Source organism: Meles meles, chromosome 4 (assembly GCF_922984935.1).
Source record: "Meles meles chromosome 4, mMelMel3.1 paternal haplotype, whole genome shotgun sequence".
In the NCBI taxonomy this organism is placed as follows: Eukaryota; Metazoa; Chordata; class Mammalia; order Carnivora; family Mustelidae; genus Meles; species Meles meles.
This window is the reverse complement of record NC_060069.1, coordinates 135,523,653-135,538,072: the sequence shown is the minus strand read 5'-3', so window position 1 is coordinate 135,538,072 and position 14,420 is coordinate 135,523,653. Positions and strand designations below refer to the sequence as shown.

The window sequence follows — 14,420 nt, the reverse complement described above, 5'->3', positions numbered from 1 at the left end:
GAAAATTGCGGTATTTATTCAAATGTCATTTCTCAGCTCTTCGATGGAAAGAATGAGGCAAAACCACAGGAAGAAATAGGTCGGCATCCAGAGATTTCTGGATGAAAAGTATTCCTCTATGTATTACCTCACATCTAGTTAACAGCACAGGATACAAGTATTTCACCAATTAGTATTCAATTTAACACATAAAGTATTGATTTCCACAATATTTTGAAATTGTTAAGAGTCAGCTATCCTAAATAGAGTAAGTAAAAGCAGTATAAATACAAATTTGCCAACTTAAGCTAGTGGGAGGTGTTTCCGTATCTTTCAGAGAAATCTGAGTCATTAAGCAGTATTAATTCTTCCATCCATTCTTTTAGCTATAATAAACCAGTGACACTTAGGTACTAAAGTATAATATAGAATGCCCTGGCTGTTTTGTTTTGTTTTCTTCTCTTTTCTTTCTTTTTTTTCCCCTCAGTGTCTATCTTCTAGAATGCAAAAGGCTAGATAAAGAAAAGGATTTTATTTGAAAACATTTCGTACTTGAAATTAAATGCTGTTTTATCAGAAATTTCCACAAGGAAAAACGAAAAACTCCGACTTTTTTGCTTTTTTGTGTGTGCCTCCATCGGTCTGTTCCCACACTGTCGAGAAGCAACTTTAAACCTCTCGTTTCTCCTTTGTTACCCTGCAAAGACCTTGTTCTTTTCCACTATTTCACACTGAGCATGGGCGACTCATTTTTAGATGGCTCTAGATTTCAATCCATTTTGCAGCACGTTGAAGTTAAAAAAAAAAAAAAAGGTAAAGCAATGCCCTGCTTTAGTATGACTGGTCAGTTGTAATATATTTTACAAGTTTGAGACCAAAAAATGGTCTGCTTTCAAATTATTGCTTAAAATTGTCCCAGGCTACAGGTTTTAAGGTCACATTATGAATTTTCCCACATTTATGATCTCGACACATATTTAATCTTTTGTGAAGAAGAATTTGTCTTTACCTTGAGCTGTGTTTGTGCTAGGCCGTAAAATCAGGTGGTGACCTGGCGGAATCAACGGGGACGTTAAAGAGACTACAGAAACGAGTCTGGGCCAAGAAAGCCAGGGCGCCGAGTCTGAAAGAGATGAAACCTGCCTTCGTAAATCTCCGTAAGTAAGCAGTCAGAACGCTGCTAAACATTCTTCGAGAAAGAAATGGGGTAGTGAATAGGAAATGAAGGCCATTTTGATAAGGCCGTAAAATAATCATTGAAAGTTGAGGGTTTTTAAATTACCAATTTATTTGTGAAACAGATATCCTTACCCTACTCCTGAATTTTCCTTTATATACCTCGTATCTCCTTCCCTTCAAGACCAGAGACTCTGGGACAGAGTGAGAAAAAGAGATAGTAAGGGTCAGCCCGTCCACTGTCCCTATTCTTTGGCCAAAGGAAACGGTATCTTTCAATTTTGACTTGAGTGTGGCAAAATGGCATGCCATGCAACTTAGATGTTCATTTATTTTTTTTTATTATGTTATGTTAGTCACCATACAATACATCATTAGTTTGTTTTTGTTAGTTTTTTTTAAAAAGACTTATTTATTTATTTGACAGAGAAATCACAAGTAGGCAGAGAGGCAGGCAGAGAGAGAGGGGGAAGCAGGCTCCCTAATGCCGGGCTCAATCCCAGGACCCTGAGACCATGACTTGAGCCGAAGGCAGAGGCTTAACCCACTGAGCCACCCAGGCGCCCTATCATTAGTTTTTGATGTAGTGTTCCATGATTCATTGTTTACATATAACACCCAGTGCTTCATGCAATATGTGCCCTCCTTAATACCTATCACCAGGCTCACTCACCCCCCTCCCTTCCAAAACCTTCAGTTTGTTTCTCAGAGTCCACAGTCGCCCATGGTTTGTCTCCCCCTCCGATTTCCCCCAATTCACTTTTCCTTTCCTTCTAATGTCCTCCGTGTTATTCCTTATGTTCCACAAGTAAGTGAAACCATATAATTGACTCTCTCTGCTTGACTTATTTCACTTAGCATAATCTCCTCCAGTCCCATTCCTGTTGATGCAAAAGTTGAGTATTCATCCTTTCTGATGGCTCCATCAGGGAAATTCAAATTAAAACCACATTGAGATACCACCTTATACCAGTTTGAATGGCAAAAATTAACAAGACAGTAAACAACAAGTGTTGGAGAGGATGTGGAGAAAGGGGAACCCTCTTACACTGTTGGTGGGAATGCAAGTTGGTGCAGCCACTTTGGAAAACAGTGTGGAGATTCCTCAAAAAATTAAAAATAGAGCTTCCCTATGACCCAGCAATTACACTACTGGGTATTTACCTCATAGATGTTCATTTATTTATTTACAATTACATGTAATTGGTCATAATCTTTGGTTTATACCAGTTAAACATTTGAACTGAAAGAGATGAAATGATATGGTACAATTTACTATAGGTAATACATATTTCTATTTTCTGTAACTGTTTTCTATATTACTAGAAATTTCATCAGACCCTTCACCACACATAAATATAGGTCTCACTAATCAACTTTATAGTATTAAAGATATACCTTCTTTTTGTTGTTTTCTCAGTCCTGATCTTCCTTTTCCAAATTATTTCACTGTGACAAATACCGTATGCATAAACCTCTTTATAGATTGTTATTAGAAAAAAATTAGAATGCCAATAGGATTTCAGCCCATGTCCACTGAGATTTCATTTTCTTATGAAAGGAGAATATTTCATTTACTTCCTTATGATGCTCTCTATACACATTACCTCAAAAAATGAAAAAATATATAAGCACACCATATTATGTTAATATATATAGTTTTTTTTTTAATTTGTAATTTTTCTTAAATATCTTTCAGTATACTATTCGCATGTGACTTTCGGTCACTGTAGTCAAACTGAATTTAATCATTATATACAGCTTCAAAATATTTGAGGTAAACCTGTCTTTACAAAACAGATCATTTACTATACAAAAGATTACTCTTTAAAGAATTGCAATTGTAAATTATTTTGTGAAATTAAATGATTTCCTGTTTTATCCTGTGGTGTTCATTTCTACTATATAAAAGGAAATATAATAGTCATAATTTCTACCTGTGCAAAATTATTCAACTTACTTCTTATTTTTCTTCGTCATTCAGAAGATGAAGATGAAACATTGATTTCCTGTATGAAATTAGCCAGATCCCAAGAAAAGAAAATTAGTAATGTTAGCACAAGAGGAAAGGAAGAAATGGAGATTGGATTGGATTCTATTTCTGCATCACTGGCTAGATCCAGCACTTCAACTGGATGCAATTCAGCAGAAATGTTATCCCCCAACGAAGGTGAAGTTCAGATGTGGAACAGCTGGAAGCCTTTTCCAGAAAACCCTCTCTGGACATGTGTTGATTTCCAAATTGCCCAAATTGGACCCTGGAACAACTGTTTCCGCTGCCCTCACCACCCACAACTGAAGTCTTCTTATACAGATATGGATCTCCCACACTCTTGGGTAAGTTTGTAAATGAAAGAAATGTATCGCCTCATCTGGATCTTTTTACTGGCAGGAAAGAAACAGATAAGGAAAATGCTAATCAGTCAAATTTATCAGTGTCAGGAAAGTTACTAGAACTAGAGTTGTCTTTCCAAAAAGCAACGCAGCTCTCGTAACTTTTGCTATCATGTTACGTGTGTGTTTTTGTGTGTGTGTGTGTGTATACCTTGTGTTCAAATAATCTGGTATTTTTTAGAGATTTTTTTTTTTTTTTTTTTTTTTTTTTTAGTTGAAGGAAGAGTTTGGCTGTTCATTCAGATCAAGATGTGGATTGAATTGTGTAAATCATTGCTGTGGTCATGAAGTTTCACTGACCAATCATAGCTAACTTAAATGAGCATTTTCTATGTGCCTGACATTCCTCAAAGCACTTTATCATTTTATTTAAATCTCAAAACAACCCTGTAAGGTAGGGAAAGTTATTCTAATACGGATTCCCCCGTTTTACAGTTGAGAAAAATGAGGCACAAAAAAGTTAGCAATAGGTACAATGTCACAGAGCTAATAAAAAGTGGAGCCAAGATCTAGAACATAGACAGTCATACGCTAAGGATCCTGCTTTTAGCTAATGTATTATAGTGTTTCCCATATACTAAACTAGGCCCTAAAGCCATATGACTCAAGAGAAAGAGTATAGACTCTGAAGTTACAAAAAATTGGGTTTGGATTCAAGCTCTGTTACTTGTTTGGCTTGGGCAAATTAAAAACTTTTTATCCTAATTTTCTCAATTGTAAAATGGAAATAGTAATATTAAATTCATGAGGTAGTTGAAAAACCAAAACTGAGTAACACAAATATCCTAGGACTTAAGAGTAATTTTTTTTTCACCTTGATTGTAAGTTACTTAAGGCATGTATTTTGTACCTTTATTTCTCTACAGTTCATGGTCATTTGTGCTTGTACTGACTGCATGGAACAACTTTGTGTTTCCAGGATCCCTACTCTATGCCATTTTGCTCTGCGAATCTGTCTCGCACTAGACAGAGGCTGTATTTCATGGTGCATTAGAGCTCTCTGAAGAGGCTTGGAGTCCTTTTCACCTTTCAAGACTTGTATATTAAGTTAGGTCTTTGCAGACTAGAGCTAAAGTAATCTGTGTTCAAAGTACCACATTAAATGTTACAGGTGCCTAGTAGCAGACTTGGAACTGATAAAACTGTCCAACATTAGTTATTTTTAGGAACTGTCTGTGCCACTTCCTTAGTCTTCATCTTCTCTTTTGGGGTCACTGGGCTTTGCCGACTTCTTCCTGGAGGACCTTCTTAGAGAGCACCTGCTAATATAATTAGGAACTACTTCTGAAGACTCCCCTTGACAGCTTCAGCGTCAGGATCAAGAATAATGACTAGTTGGCAAGTAGCAGAGCTGTTGTATGAGTATCTAAATTCACATATTTAGAGCTTCTTTCAAGAGTAAAATCTAGAGTCCTTAACTTGGCAGTTCTGGACTTTAGCAGGCCGACCTCAATCTAACCGTTGAGCGTTGTCTACAACTTCTTGTGGATTTCCTGGGCTGGACTGCCAAACTGAATGGTCTGCTTATTCCTAATGACTGTCTTGTACTTTCCTGCCTCTCTGTCTTTGTGTTTATGTATTGGCCTCTGCCTAGCATGTTATTCTCGCTTTTAACCATTACCCTAGCCCTTAAGACTTGGATTACTTTGTTGTCCTTTAGGAAGACTTTCTGGGTCATGTCAGATAGAAGTAATTGCACCTTCCTTTGAGCTTCTAGAGAACTTTAGGGCATTATTCTTTTGTTATATATTTATCAAATACATATTGGCATCATTGTACACCAGTTTGCAATATCAGCACTGGGGATACAGAGCCAAACAATACACACACTGCCCCCATCTTCACGGAACTCACCATACTCCACCTTATAGTAGAATGACTTCAGCATTTGTTTATTTGCTATAAGTAATTTATCTTTGTATCCTCCATAGTCCCTAGGATGTTACAGGTCCTAGATTAATATTTGAGTGGCATCTGCTGACTAAGTGAATGGAGTTTGAGAAACCAATGGATTTTGTTTCCATAGATCTACATATGTATTCCATTTTTCTGTTTTTATTTCAATCCAGTTATACATAAACTCAGTTATTGTGTATGTGTGTCTGTGAATGTGTGTCTAGATTTAATTATATATACATAGTAATGTTTTCCTTTTCTTTTGGTGGTGGTTTTGTTGATTTTAGTACATAACTAAATGATTAAGTAAATGAGTTTTATCTGTAGAAGGTCAAACGTATCTGCAGAATACTCAGAATTTCAGATAATGCTCAGCATTTGTGATAGGAGACCTCACTGGATTTGGAGCGAGAGCTCAAGAACATGCTAGAGTTAAATTGGTTTGGTAAACATAATGAAACCACTTACACTCAGGGATTTGAGACACAGAATGAAAGAAGTTGGATGAGTGCAAATTATTATTTTTATATTCTACACATATATTCTATAATAATACCAAGTGAAAAATACCCAGTTTCATTTTAGCATAGCTGGTGTTTTTTTCTGTAGTAATTGCAGGGTTATTATTTGGGTTATACTTTAACTTTCATTCTATAGAAGGTACAGAAGGCAAATGGTGTTGAGGGAAAAGTTGTGCTTCTGAAATGAGTGTTACTTACCATACATGACAGGTAGTCAGAGGTGACATTTTTGCAATTTTAAAGGGTAAAAGTGTGACCAGATTTTTTTTCTTAATGTACCAACCTATGCAGATATGCTGGAACTGAGCCAAAACCCCACGTTTCAGGGAAAATGAAACCAATCCACAAAGACACTAGTTTCTCCTTGACTTCAGAAATTTAAGCAAGAGGAGATTCCAGTGACTTTGATCCTGTTACCAAAGCAGAGTTTTCAGGTGGCCTGCAACTGACTGGTCTTCCAGAAGGTTCTTATTCACCCTAGTCTGACTCCCTGTTAATCCCACTCAGGCTCATACTCTCAAAGCTGGTTCTGATAGAACTGGGTTTAATACCAACCAATTCTGACCTTACCAGCACGAGGAGCTTAGGCAAACTCCTCACCTTCTTTAACTCACTAATTCCAGTTCTGGACATTACTCTCAGACCCTGCTCATCCCCTCTCTTCTGAGTGACTCTTTGTGCACTGAAAACAGCCATTTGTAGAACAAGGTTATCAGCTACCATGTGGGGCTGTTGGGAAGGTGGAAGAAAATGGTGCCAGGACTCAGGTGACAGTAGATGATATTCATACAAAAACCGAGGAATCAAGAGGCTTCTGCTGGGCTTGGAAAGAAGCATCATTTTATTCAGTGGAGATACCATAAACAAACTGAAATCAGACAGGGGAACATATTATTTGTGAAGGGCTTTTCACAGAAGTCAACAGGAGGACAATGAGACACACACAGATATTTAACGTGCAGTTTAGTTGTTTACAAGGTCTGTAGGTTCTGAAGTGTGGGGAAAGATAAGTGATGATAGAACTGATATAAACTGAGAAAGGTAAAGGCCCAATTTGTGAAAGTATATACTCCACGAGAGAAGTGTGAAAGGAAAAACTACTTAAGGATGCAGGGGTTTTTTCCATATCTGAGATGAGTGGTGTAGAGAGGGGATTTCAGATACATTTAGGAAAGGTAATAGTGTAGGTAACCAAACCACGTGAAGCCGAGTGTTTACAACCAGTTTAGGAGAAGAGTGATTGAAGGGTACTTATGACGAAGCTCTGCATGCCAAGAACTTGAAACATCTTAACAAAAGAGGAAAGTGAGTCAGAAGAGACTTGGTTGGGAAGAAGGGCAAGAAAGAATAAAATAAGTATGTTGCGAAGGAGACAAGACTGTCCTTTAATAGAATGTTATGATAATACCAAACATGCACTTCAAAACCTGGGGCAATTTTTCAGATTTATAAGAAGGACAAACAACTTATTTTTTGTAATATAAAGAAATGGAAGTAATCTTGACATGAAAAGGGGGAGCAAATATCCATTTTTTCCCCTGTGTATGTCTAAGATATTTTATAAAAAATAGTGTGATACACTTAAGAAGTGATAATAGCAAAAGCTCTTTCAGGAAGAAGGAAAGACAGTGACCTGAAATAACAGAACAGAGACCCCAGTGCAGGATAATTCAAATACAATGTGAATAGAAAAGTAATAATGAGAATTGGATAAAAAGCAAAGAAAAACAAGTGAGGGTTATATACAGAATCTCAAGGTGAGAAAATAAACAGAGCTCTACTTAAAGCATCTTAAAGTACACAAGCAGAGGATGAGAGGAGTGGAGTACTAAGGTCTTGTTGGAGTAGTATGTAAACTCGTCACAACTATGCCAGAAGAGAAAGCATGGATAATGGAACATTTCTACAGGGAACTATTTGTTTCAGTGAGAGGAACAGGATGTAGGCTAAAGCTCACCAAGAAATAAAGGAGCAAAATATTTTACAGTTAAGCTTTTTTTTTAGGGGGGAGGAGTCAAGATGGCGGAGAAGAAGCTTTTTTTTAAAAAAAGATTTTATTTGTTTAATAAACAAGACAGAGATCATAAGGAGGCAGAGAGGCAGGCAGAGAGAGAGGGGGAAGCAGGCTCCCCGCTGAGCAGAGAACCCAATGTGGGGCTTGATCCCAGGACCCTGAGATCATGACCTGAGTCGAAGGCAGAGGCTTAACCCACTGAACCACCCAGGCGCCCCTACAGCTAACATTTCAATTCAAATGGAGAATAGGGGAAACAAATTATTGACACGGGAAAATGCTCCTGGGACCCCTAGACCCATCGCTGAATTGTATGAGTTTTTACACTGACCAAGAAAACTACTGATCTGTGGGAAAGAAGTGCCCAAAGCAGGATAAGCTGTTTGTGGGCCTCTTCTACCTTCTCTATTCTCCACCTTGGCAATCTCTCCCAGTCTATCTGACCCTGGTCTGCTTCCTTCCATCAGCATGACATGTCATTACCAGATTAATTTACTTGACTAATCTACCTGATTAATGATTCCGAAGCTCAAATCTGATGTTACTGCTCCGCTCACAAACCTTTAAATATCTCCCCAATACCAACAGGGTCGAATGCAAACTCATTTACCTAATCTGCCCTCTTCACTAGATCCCCACAAGTCCCTTTCACGGACACACTCTGCTGTCAGCAAGGTGGTACTAGAAACAATGATTTGTCTCCATCTCCGTAGCTCTATTTATACTGTTTCCTCATTCAGTCCCTCCTTTCTTCTCTACCTATTTGATGAATAGTATGGAAGTTTAAAAGTGTAGATGGAGAAGTAAGAATCCCTGATGTACACCGTGAAGAAAAAATATGTATGTGAAAAAGAATGAAGATTGAGAGCACCAGTAAAAAGACAACAAGAAAACACATGGTTCAGAAAGAAAAGACATGTTAATTTCATGGATTCCACCATTTTCTTTGTACATTAGTGATGTCAGACTCCTACCAAAAAGCCTCTGTGGTCCCACTGAATAAGACATTCTAAGAAGACCGCCGCTCACAAATCCACGCAGAAGGAGGCAGGCTCTGACCCATCCATGCATAATTTCTCATTGTTGCATGCCCTTGTGTTCAACTGTGAAAACAAAAACCATTTGTTAGAACAGCTTAAAACTTTTACCTGCTGACCCTGGAATTATGGTAGTATGGAAAGTGAACATGGATTCAATGAATAGATTTGGACAACCCGTGAAAAGGAAGGCAGAGTAAATGATAATCGAGACTCAGAAAATCAAAAGGAAAAATAGAAAAATGTGATACAAAAATACCAAAAGATAGCTCTACTTACTACATGCCGCACTGAAACTGATGAACTTGAGAACTGAGAGTCTAAAAATAATTTTAAAAGCTTCAATGAACAAGAACAAATCATGAATTATGAATATTTTACATGACAGGATTTTAACTGCAGCCAGGATAATGTTTGGTGGAAAGAGAATTAACATTTACCCAAGAAAAGTGTTTGAAAAATAGGAGATGTTGCAACAGCTTATTGATTCCTTCATCCCTTCATTCATCCACTCATTCACTGCTGAGCAAATTCATGTTCAGTGCCTCCTGAGCCACTTAGTTTATGAGTGTACAAGCTTAGAAGTGTGTATGTGGGGGGATGGCCAGCCCACTGTTTCATATTTATAATGAGAGCTTATGGGTTAAGAGGCAAGTCAAAAAGGAAGGGAACGAATAATCACAATCCTTGGTATAAAAATTCACTAGGATAGCAAACACACTGCAAGGCTTACATATATAAAATGATCCTGGAGAAGATCTTGCAAGACATACAAACATATTTTACATTAAAAAAAGAGAGACAGAGCTTATATTTCTTATGCTCCACAAATAGGTGAAACCATGGAGGACATGGGGAGATGGAGAGGAGAAGTGAGTTGGGGGAAATTGGAGGGAGAGATGAACCATGAGAGACTATGGACTCTGAAAAACAACCTGAGGGTTTGGGAGGGGCGGGGGGATGGGAGGTTGGGTAAGCGTGGTGGTGAGTATTAGGGCACGTATTGCATGGAGCACTGGTATGGTGCATAAACAATGAATTCTGGTACACTAAAAAGAAATTTAAAAAATTAAAAATTTTTAAAAAACAGCTTATAGAAGAAACAAATTACGGGAGATTGTAAAGGTACAAGGTATCAAATTAATGGAAATTCTTTAGGTTGAGTTTGAGGAAAGTAAGTTGTCAATGTACATAAAATTGTTAAATATCATTTCTAATAAAATTATTTATAATAAGAATAAATATAAAATGAAAAAAAAAGAATAAATATAAAATGAGAAAATGTAATTGCTCTGAAGGTATTATTCTCCAAATCCAAGATAACTAGAGATATTATTCAGTTAGACTTTCGAGGCAGAATAATGAAGAAGGAAAATCAGTCTTATCATTTGATTCGTGGGTGGCTTTTCCCAGTTACACTAACCGCACGCCTATCAGTGAGAATACCAGATCTGTGATCTGCTTCTAAAGCTGTTAGAGAAATGAAGAATCCTTCTCCTTCATGAGTTGCCCTAGGGTTTTCTCCAACTTTTCCCTTGGTTTTGTTTTGTTTTGTTATCCTGTGCTTGTTTACTGAAATGCATCAGATTAGGGGGAAACTTGAACTGGCACTTCTGACAATAAAACCTTTCCAGTGTCATCATGAACTATTTGTCCTTTCGAATAGTTCTTTTGGTAATAAAATAGGATCCATGATAATCAGTTATAACTACATTTTGGTTTCCACAAAAAAGCTGAAATTTGTTTCACTGGATCCTCAAATGAGAGGACAAAAAACATCAGTCTGAAGGGGATCCAGGTATGCTCATTGACCATGGGACACCCAAGTCTCCTTCTTCATTAGAACCTATCTCTTGCTTGGTTCAGAAATACAGAAATCACTAAAGCGGAACACAGCCTTTGGAAGTAGAGAAGCTGAATATTAGAACACCGTATATAATGAGCCTCGGAAAACACTCCAAGTGTTGGTAGATTTTCTTTTGTAGCAGAGAAACAAGCTCAGAATTTGAGTTTTTGTTAAGCAAACTAAAGACAAAAGTCACACTTGAGTGTGTACTGTGGTATGTTGGAGGCCGTGTTAGACATCAAAGGAGCACAGGTTGAAGCCAGGAGCATCACATGGGAGTTCAACTCTGTCACTTACTAGAATCACTGTGGGTCAGGTTGCTTAATCTCCATGGTCTTGTACCTCCTTAAGAATGAAGGAGAGCTATCTATTATTTTTAAGATCTTATTTTTATTTTTATTTTTTTTTATTTTTTTTTAAAGATTTTATTTATTTATTTATTTGAGAGACAGAGAGCACAAGCAGGCAGAGAGGCAGGCAGAGAGAGAGGAGGAAGCAGGCTCCCTGAGGTGCAGGGAGCCCGATACGGGGCTCGATCCCAGGACACTGGGATCATGACCTGAGCCGAAGGCAGAGGCTTTAACCCACTGAGCCACCCAGGCGCCCCTATTTTTATTTTATTAAGTTCAATGTTTGGGGCTATGCAGATACACTAAGAGTGATGAATTCTATGTACAAAAAGGTCAGCGCATACAGATTTTCTCTCAGCTTTATCAAACCAGCTCTTTTTTCACTCTTCAGATGACCACTGGTGACCTTATTTCTATCATTTTTTTTCCCTAAGCTATTTTAGGTTTGGGTTTGTTTTCTTTTCCCTAACCATACTTCCTCTGTCCCAGCTACTTCCTCTCTCTCTCCCTCATGTTCTGAACCAGCAACTGTGTATGTGAATGTAAACTTCACTTGAGACTCAGCCAAGTTCTCCTGGCCATGCAAATTTCTTCATGAACCCAAATGTCTACATTTCCATTCTCAGAAGCTAAGAAGGCTTCTGCCATCCACAAAGAACATTTTCAACGTCATTTCAGAGGACTGAATTTTGCTTTGAAAAATGGGTGGGAGGGGCACCTGGGTGGCTCAGTGCGTTAAAGCCTCTGCCTTCGGCTCAGGTCATGATCCCGGGGTCCTGGGATCAAGCCCCGCTTCGGGCTCTCTTCTCGGAAGAGAGCCTGCTTCCCTCCTCTCTCTCCGCCTGCCTCTTTGCCTACTTGTGATCTCTGTCTGACTTGTGATCTCTGTCTGTGAAATAAATAAATAAAATCTTAAAAAAAAAAAAAAAGAAAGAAAAATGGGTGGGATAAGTTGAAGTAAGACTGTAAAGAGGGGAGCAGAAGGGCAGGGGCTGTGGTACCCGGGTGGCTCAGTCAGTTAAGCATCAGCCTTCAACTCAGGTCATGATCCCAGGACCCTAGGATGGAGCCTCGCATCAGGATCATCATTCAGTGGGGAGTGTGCTTCTCCCTCTGCCTCTTCCCCTCCCCCTCCCCCAGCGACTTGTGCACTCTCTGTCACTCACACTCTCTCTCAAATAAATAAATAAAATATTTGAAAGAAGAAGGAAGAAGAACAGGGGCTATGCAGGGTAAAGGAGTGCTGGGTGGTTTTGTCACCACCACTTACCTACGTACACACACATGCCCTAGGTGCCACCTTGAGTGGTTCATGCCTTTGAGATCTTGTTCTGACCAGGCAGGCACGTCCATATAATGATGATCATGGTTTCCATTGACTTAGCACTTGACCATGTTTCAGGTGCTTTTATGTATGTGAGCTTTCTGTCATGAACATTAAGGTGGTATTATTGCTCCCATTTTTATGATTAAAAACCTGAAGCTCAAAGAAGTTAAATAATTCCTGCAATGTAATAGCAGGTGGGAGAGCTGGATTTCTAAGCTATTCTCTGTAAGAGTCCAAAGTTTTCCTGCAAAGATCATGGCTTTGCAAGGTTTGAGACTAGGCTGATCACTCACCTATGCTTTTCTCCTTTGTGAAAACGAAGACATTAGTTCCTACCTTGCAGTATAAAATGAAATGATCCATGTGAAAGTGTCAATTCAAGGTAGAGGCTTAATAGTTTCATAAATAGAGTCCCTGCCTTCAAGGTGCAATATAACTTTTCCCATATTTTACCTTATACTAGCTCTGTGAATAAGGCAAGGCACTACCGTCATTTTACACATGGAGTAATTGAGGCACAAGAAGGGTGAAGTGAGTCACCTGAGGTCCCACAGCAGGTGATGGCAGATACTGAACACCAGCCTTCTAACTCCAGTCCGGACTTTCCTTATCAGCAAGTTGTCTTTAAGTTTTGTGTTTTGTTTTTCAGCAGAAAGAGACAAAAACAAAAGAAAGAAACAGTACAGGGAAGGAATTCTATGTGTGCTGGTCTTGACTTGTCGCCGCGCTGCTTACCGTGTGACTAAGCCCCTTGATTTCTCTGAGTTTCAGTTTCTTATCTATTAAATAAACAGAATGAGGATTTCTTTGTGGCGTACTTGTGAGAACTGGATGTAAAGTGTTTCGTTGTGCCAGATACCCAGTTGGAACTTAATAAAGAAGAGCCACTACTTTTAGTGAAAATACTAGTATTTAATTATAACGTACAATTATGTGTTTATAATTATTTATCCTTGGCTCCAGGAATACAGTGTAATGTCCATGGTATCAGGTATCGCCTGGGCTGTGGGGCCACAAAGATGGCCTAGACACATACTTGGCCTTAGAGTCCCACCATCAATAATTCTCTGGGATACCGTATGAGATAATGTATTAAATGTACATTACAAGCTTTCACTGATTTTTAAGATTTTTTTTTACATCATTTGCCCAATTTTCTCCCTGGAGATAAGAAAGCCAGAAGTGCCTCGTTCGAATGTATCCAGTATGGGTAGGATGAAACTCTACTTTTAGCTTCCCGGGGCTGTCCTAGTGACCTCCACCATGCAGACAAAAAGAAGGGGTCAGGATACCTGGGTGTCTCGGTCAGTTAAACATCTGACTTCAGCTCAGATCATGATCTCAGGGTTCTTGGACTCCTCAGTCAACAGGGAGTCTGCTTGTCTCTCTGCCCTTCCCCACCCATTCTCTCTTTCTCACATAAATAAATAAAACTTTTAAAAAAGAGAAAAAAGAAAAAGAAGGTGGACCTGGGGATGTACGTGCTGTGCTTACCATTGCCCTTTTCTGACTTCCCAAGTTATCACCGTTATTAGCAGCATGTTACTTACATAAAATCATTTTAGCTTTTAAAGGCCCCTTTCATCTAGTTATCATAGCCATATCACATATGTGTTTCATGATATTTTATTTAAGAGTCAGAATATCACTCTCAGGCATAATTCACCTTTTTTTTTAATATTTTATTTATTTGACAGAGAGAAATCAGAACTAGGCAGAGAGGCAGGCAGAGAGAGAGGAGGAAGCAGGCTTCCCGCGGAGCAGAAAGCCCGACGTGGGGCTCGATCCCAGGACCCTGGAATCATGACCCGAGCTGAAGGCAGCGGCTTTAACCCACTGAGCCACCCAGTCGCCCCCATAATTCACCTTTTTAAGGAGAG

General features: G+C 38.7%; 1 protein-coding gene across 1 annotated transcript in view; it reads left to right on the top strand.

Moving 5' to 3' along the window:
- The window catches only part of SAMSN1 (SAM domain, SH3 domain and nuclear localization signals 1), a 141,942-nt gene that overhangs the window by 51,704 nt on the left and 75,818 nt on the right, over window positions 1-14,420 (top strand). Inside the window, 1 exon segment of the mRNA XM_046002294.1 lies at window positions 3,140-3,492. Within this exon segment, the coding sequence (XP_045858250.1) occupies window positions 3,140-3,492 (353 nt within the window).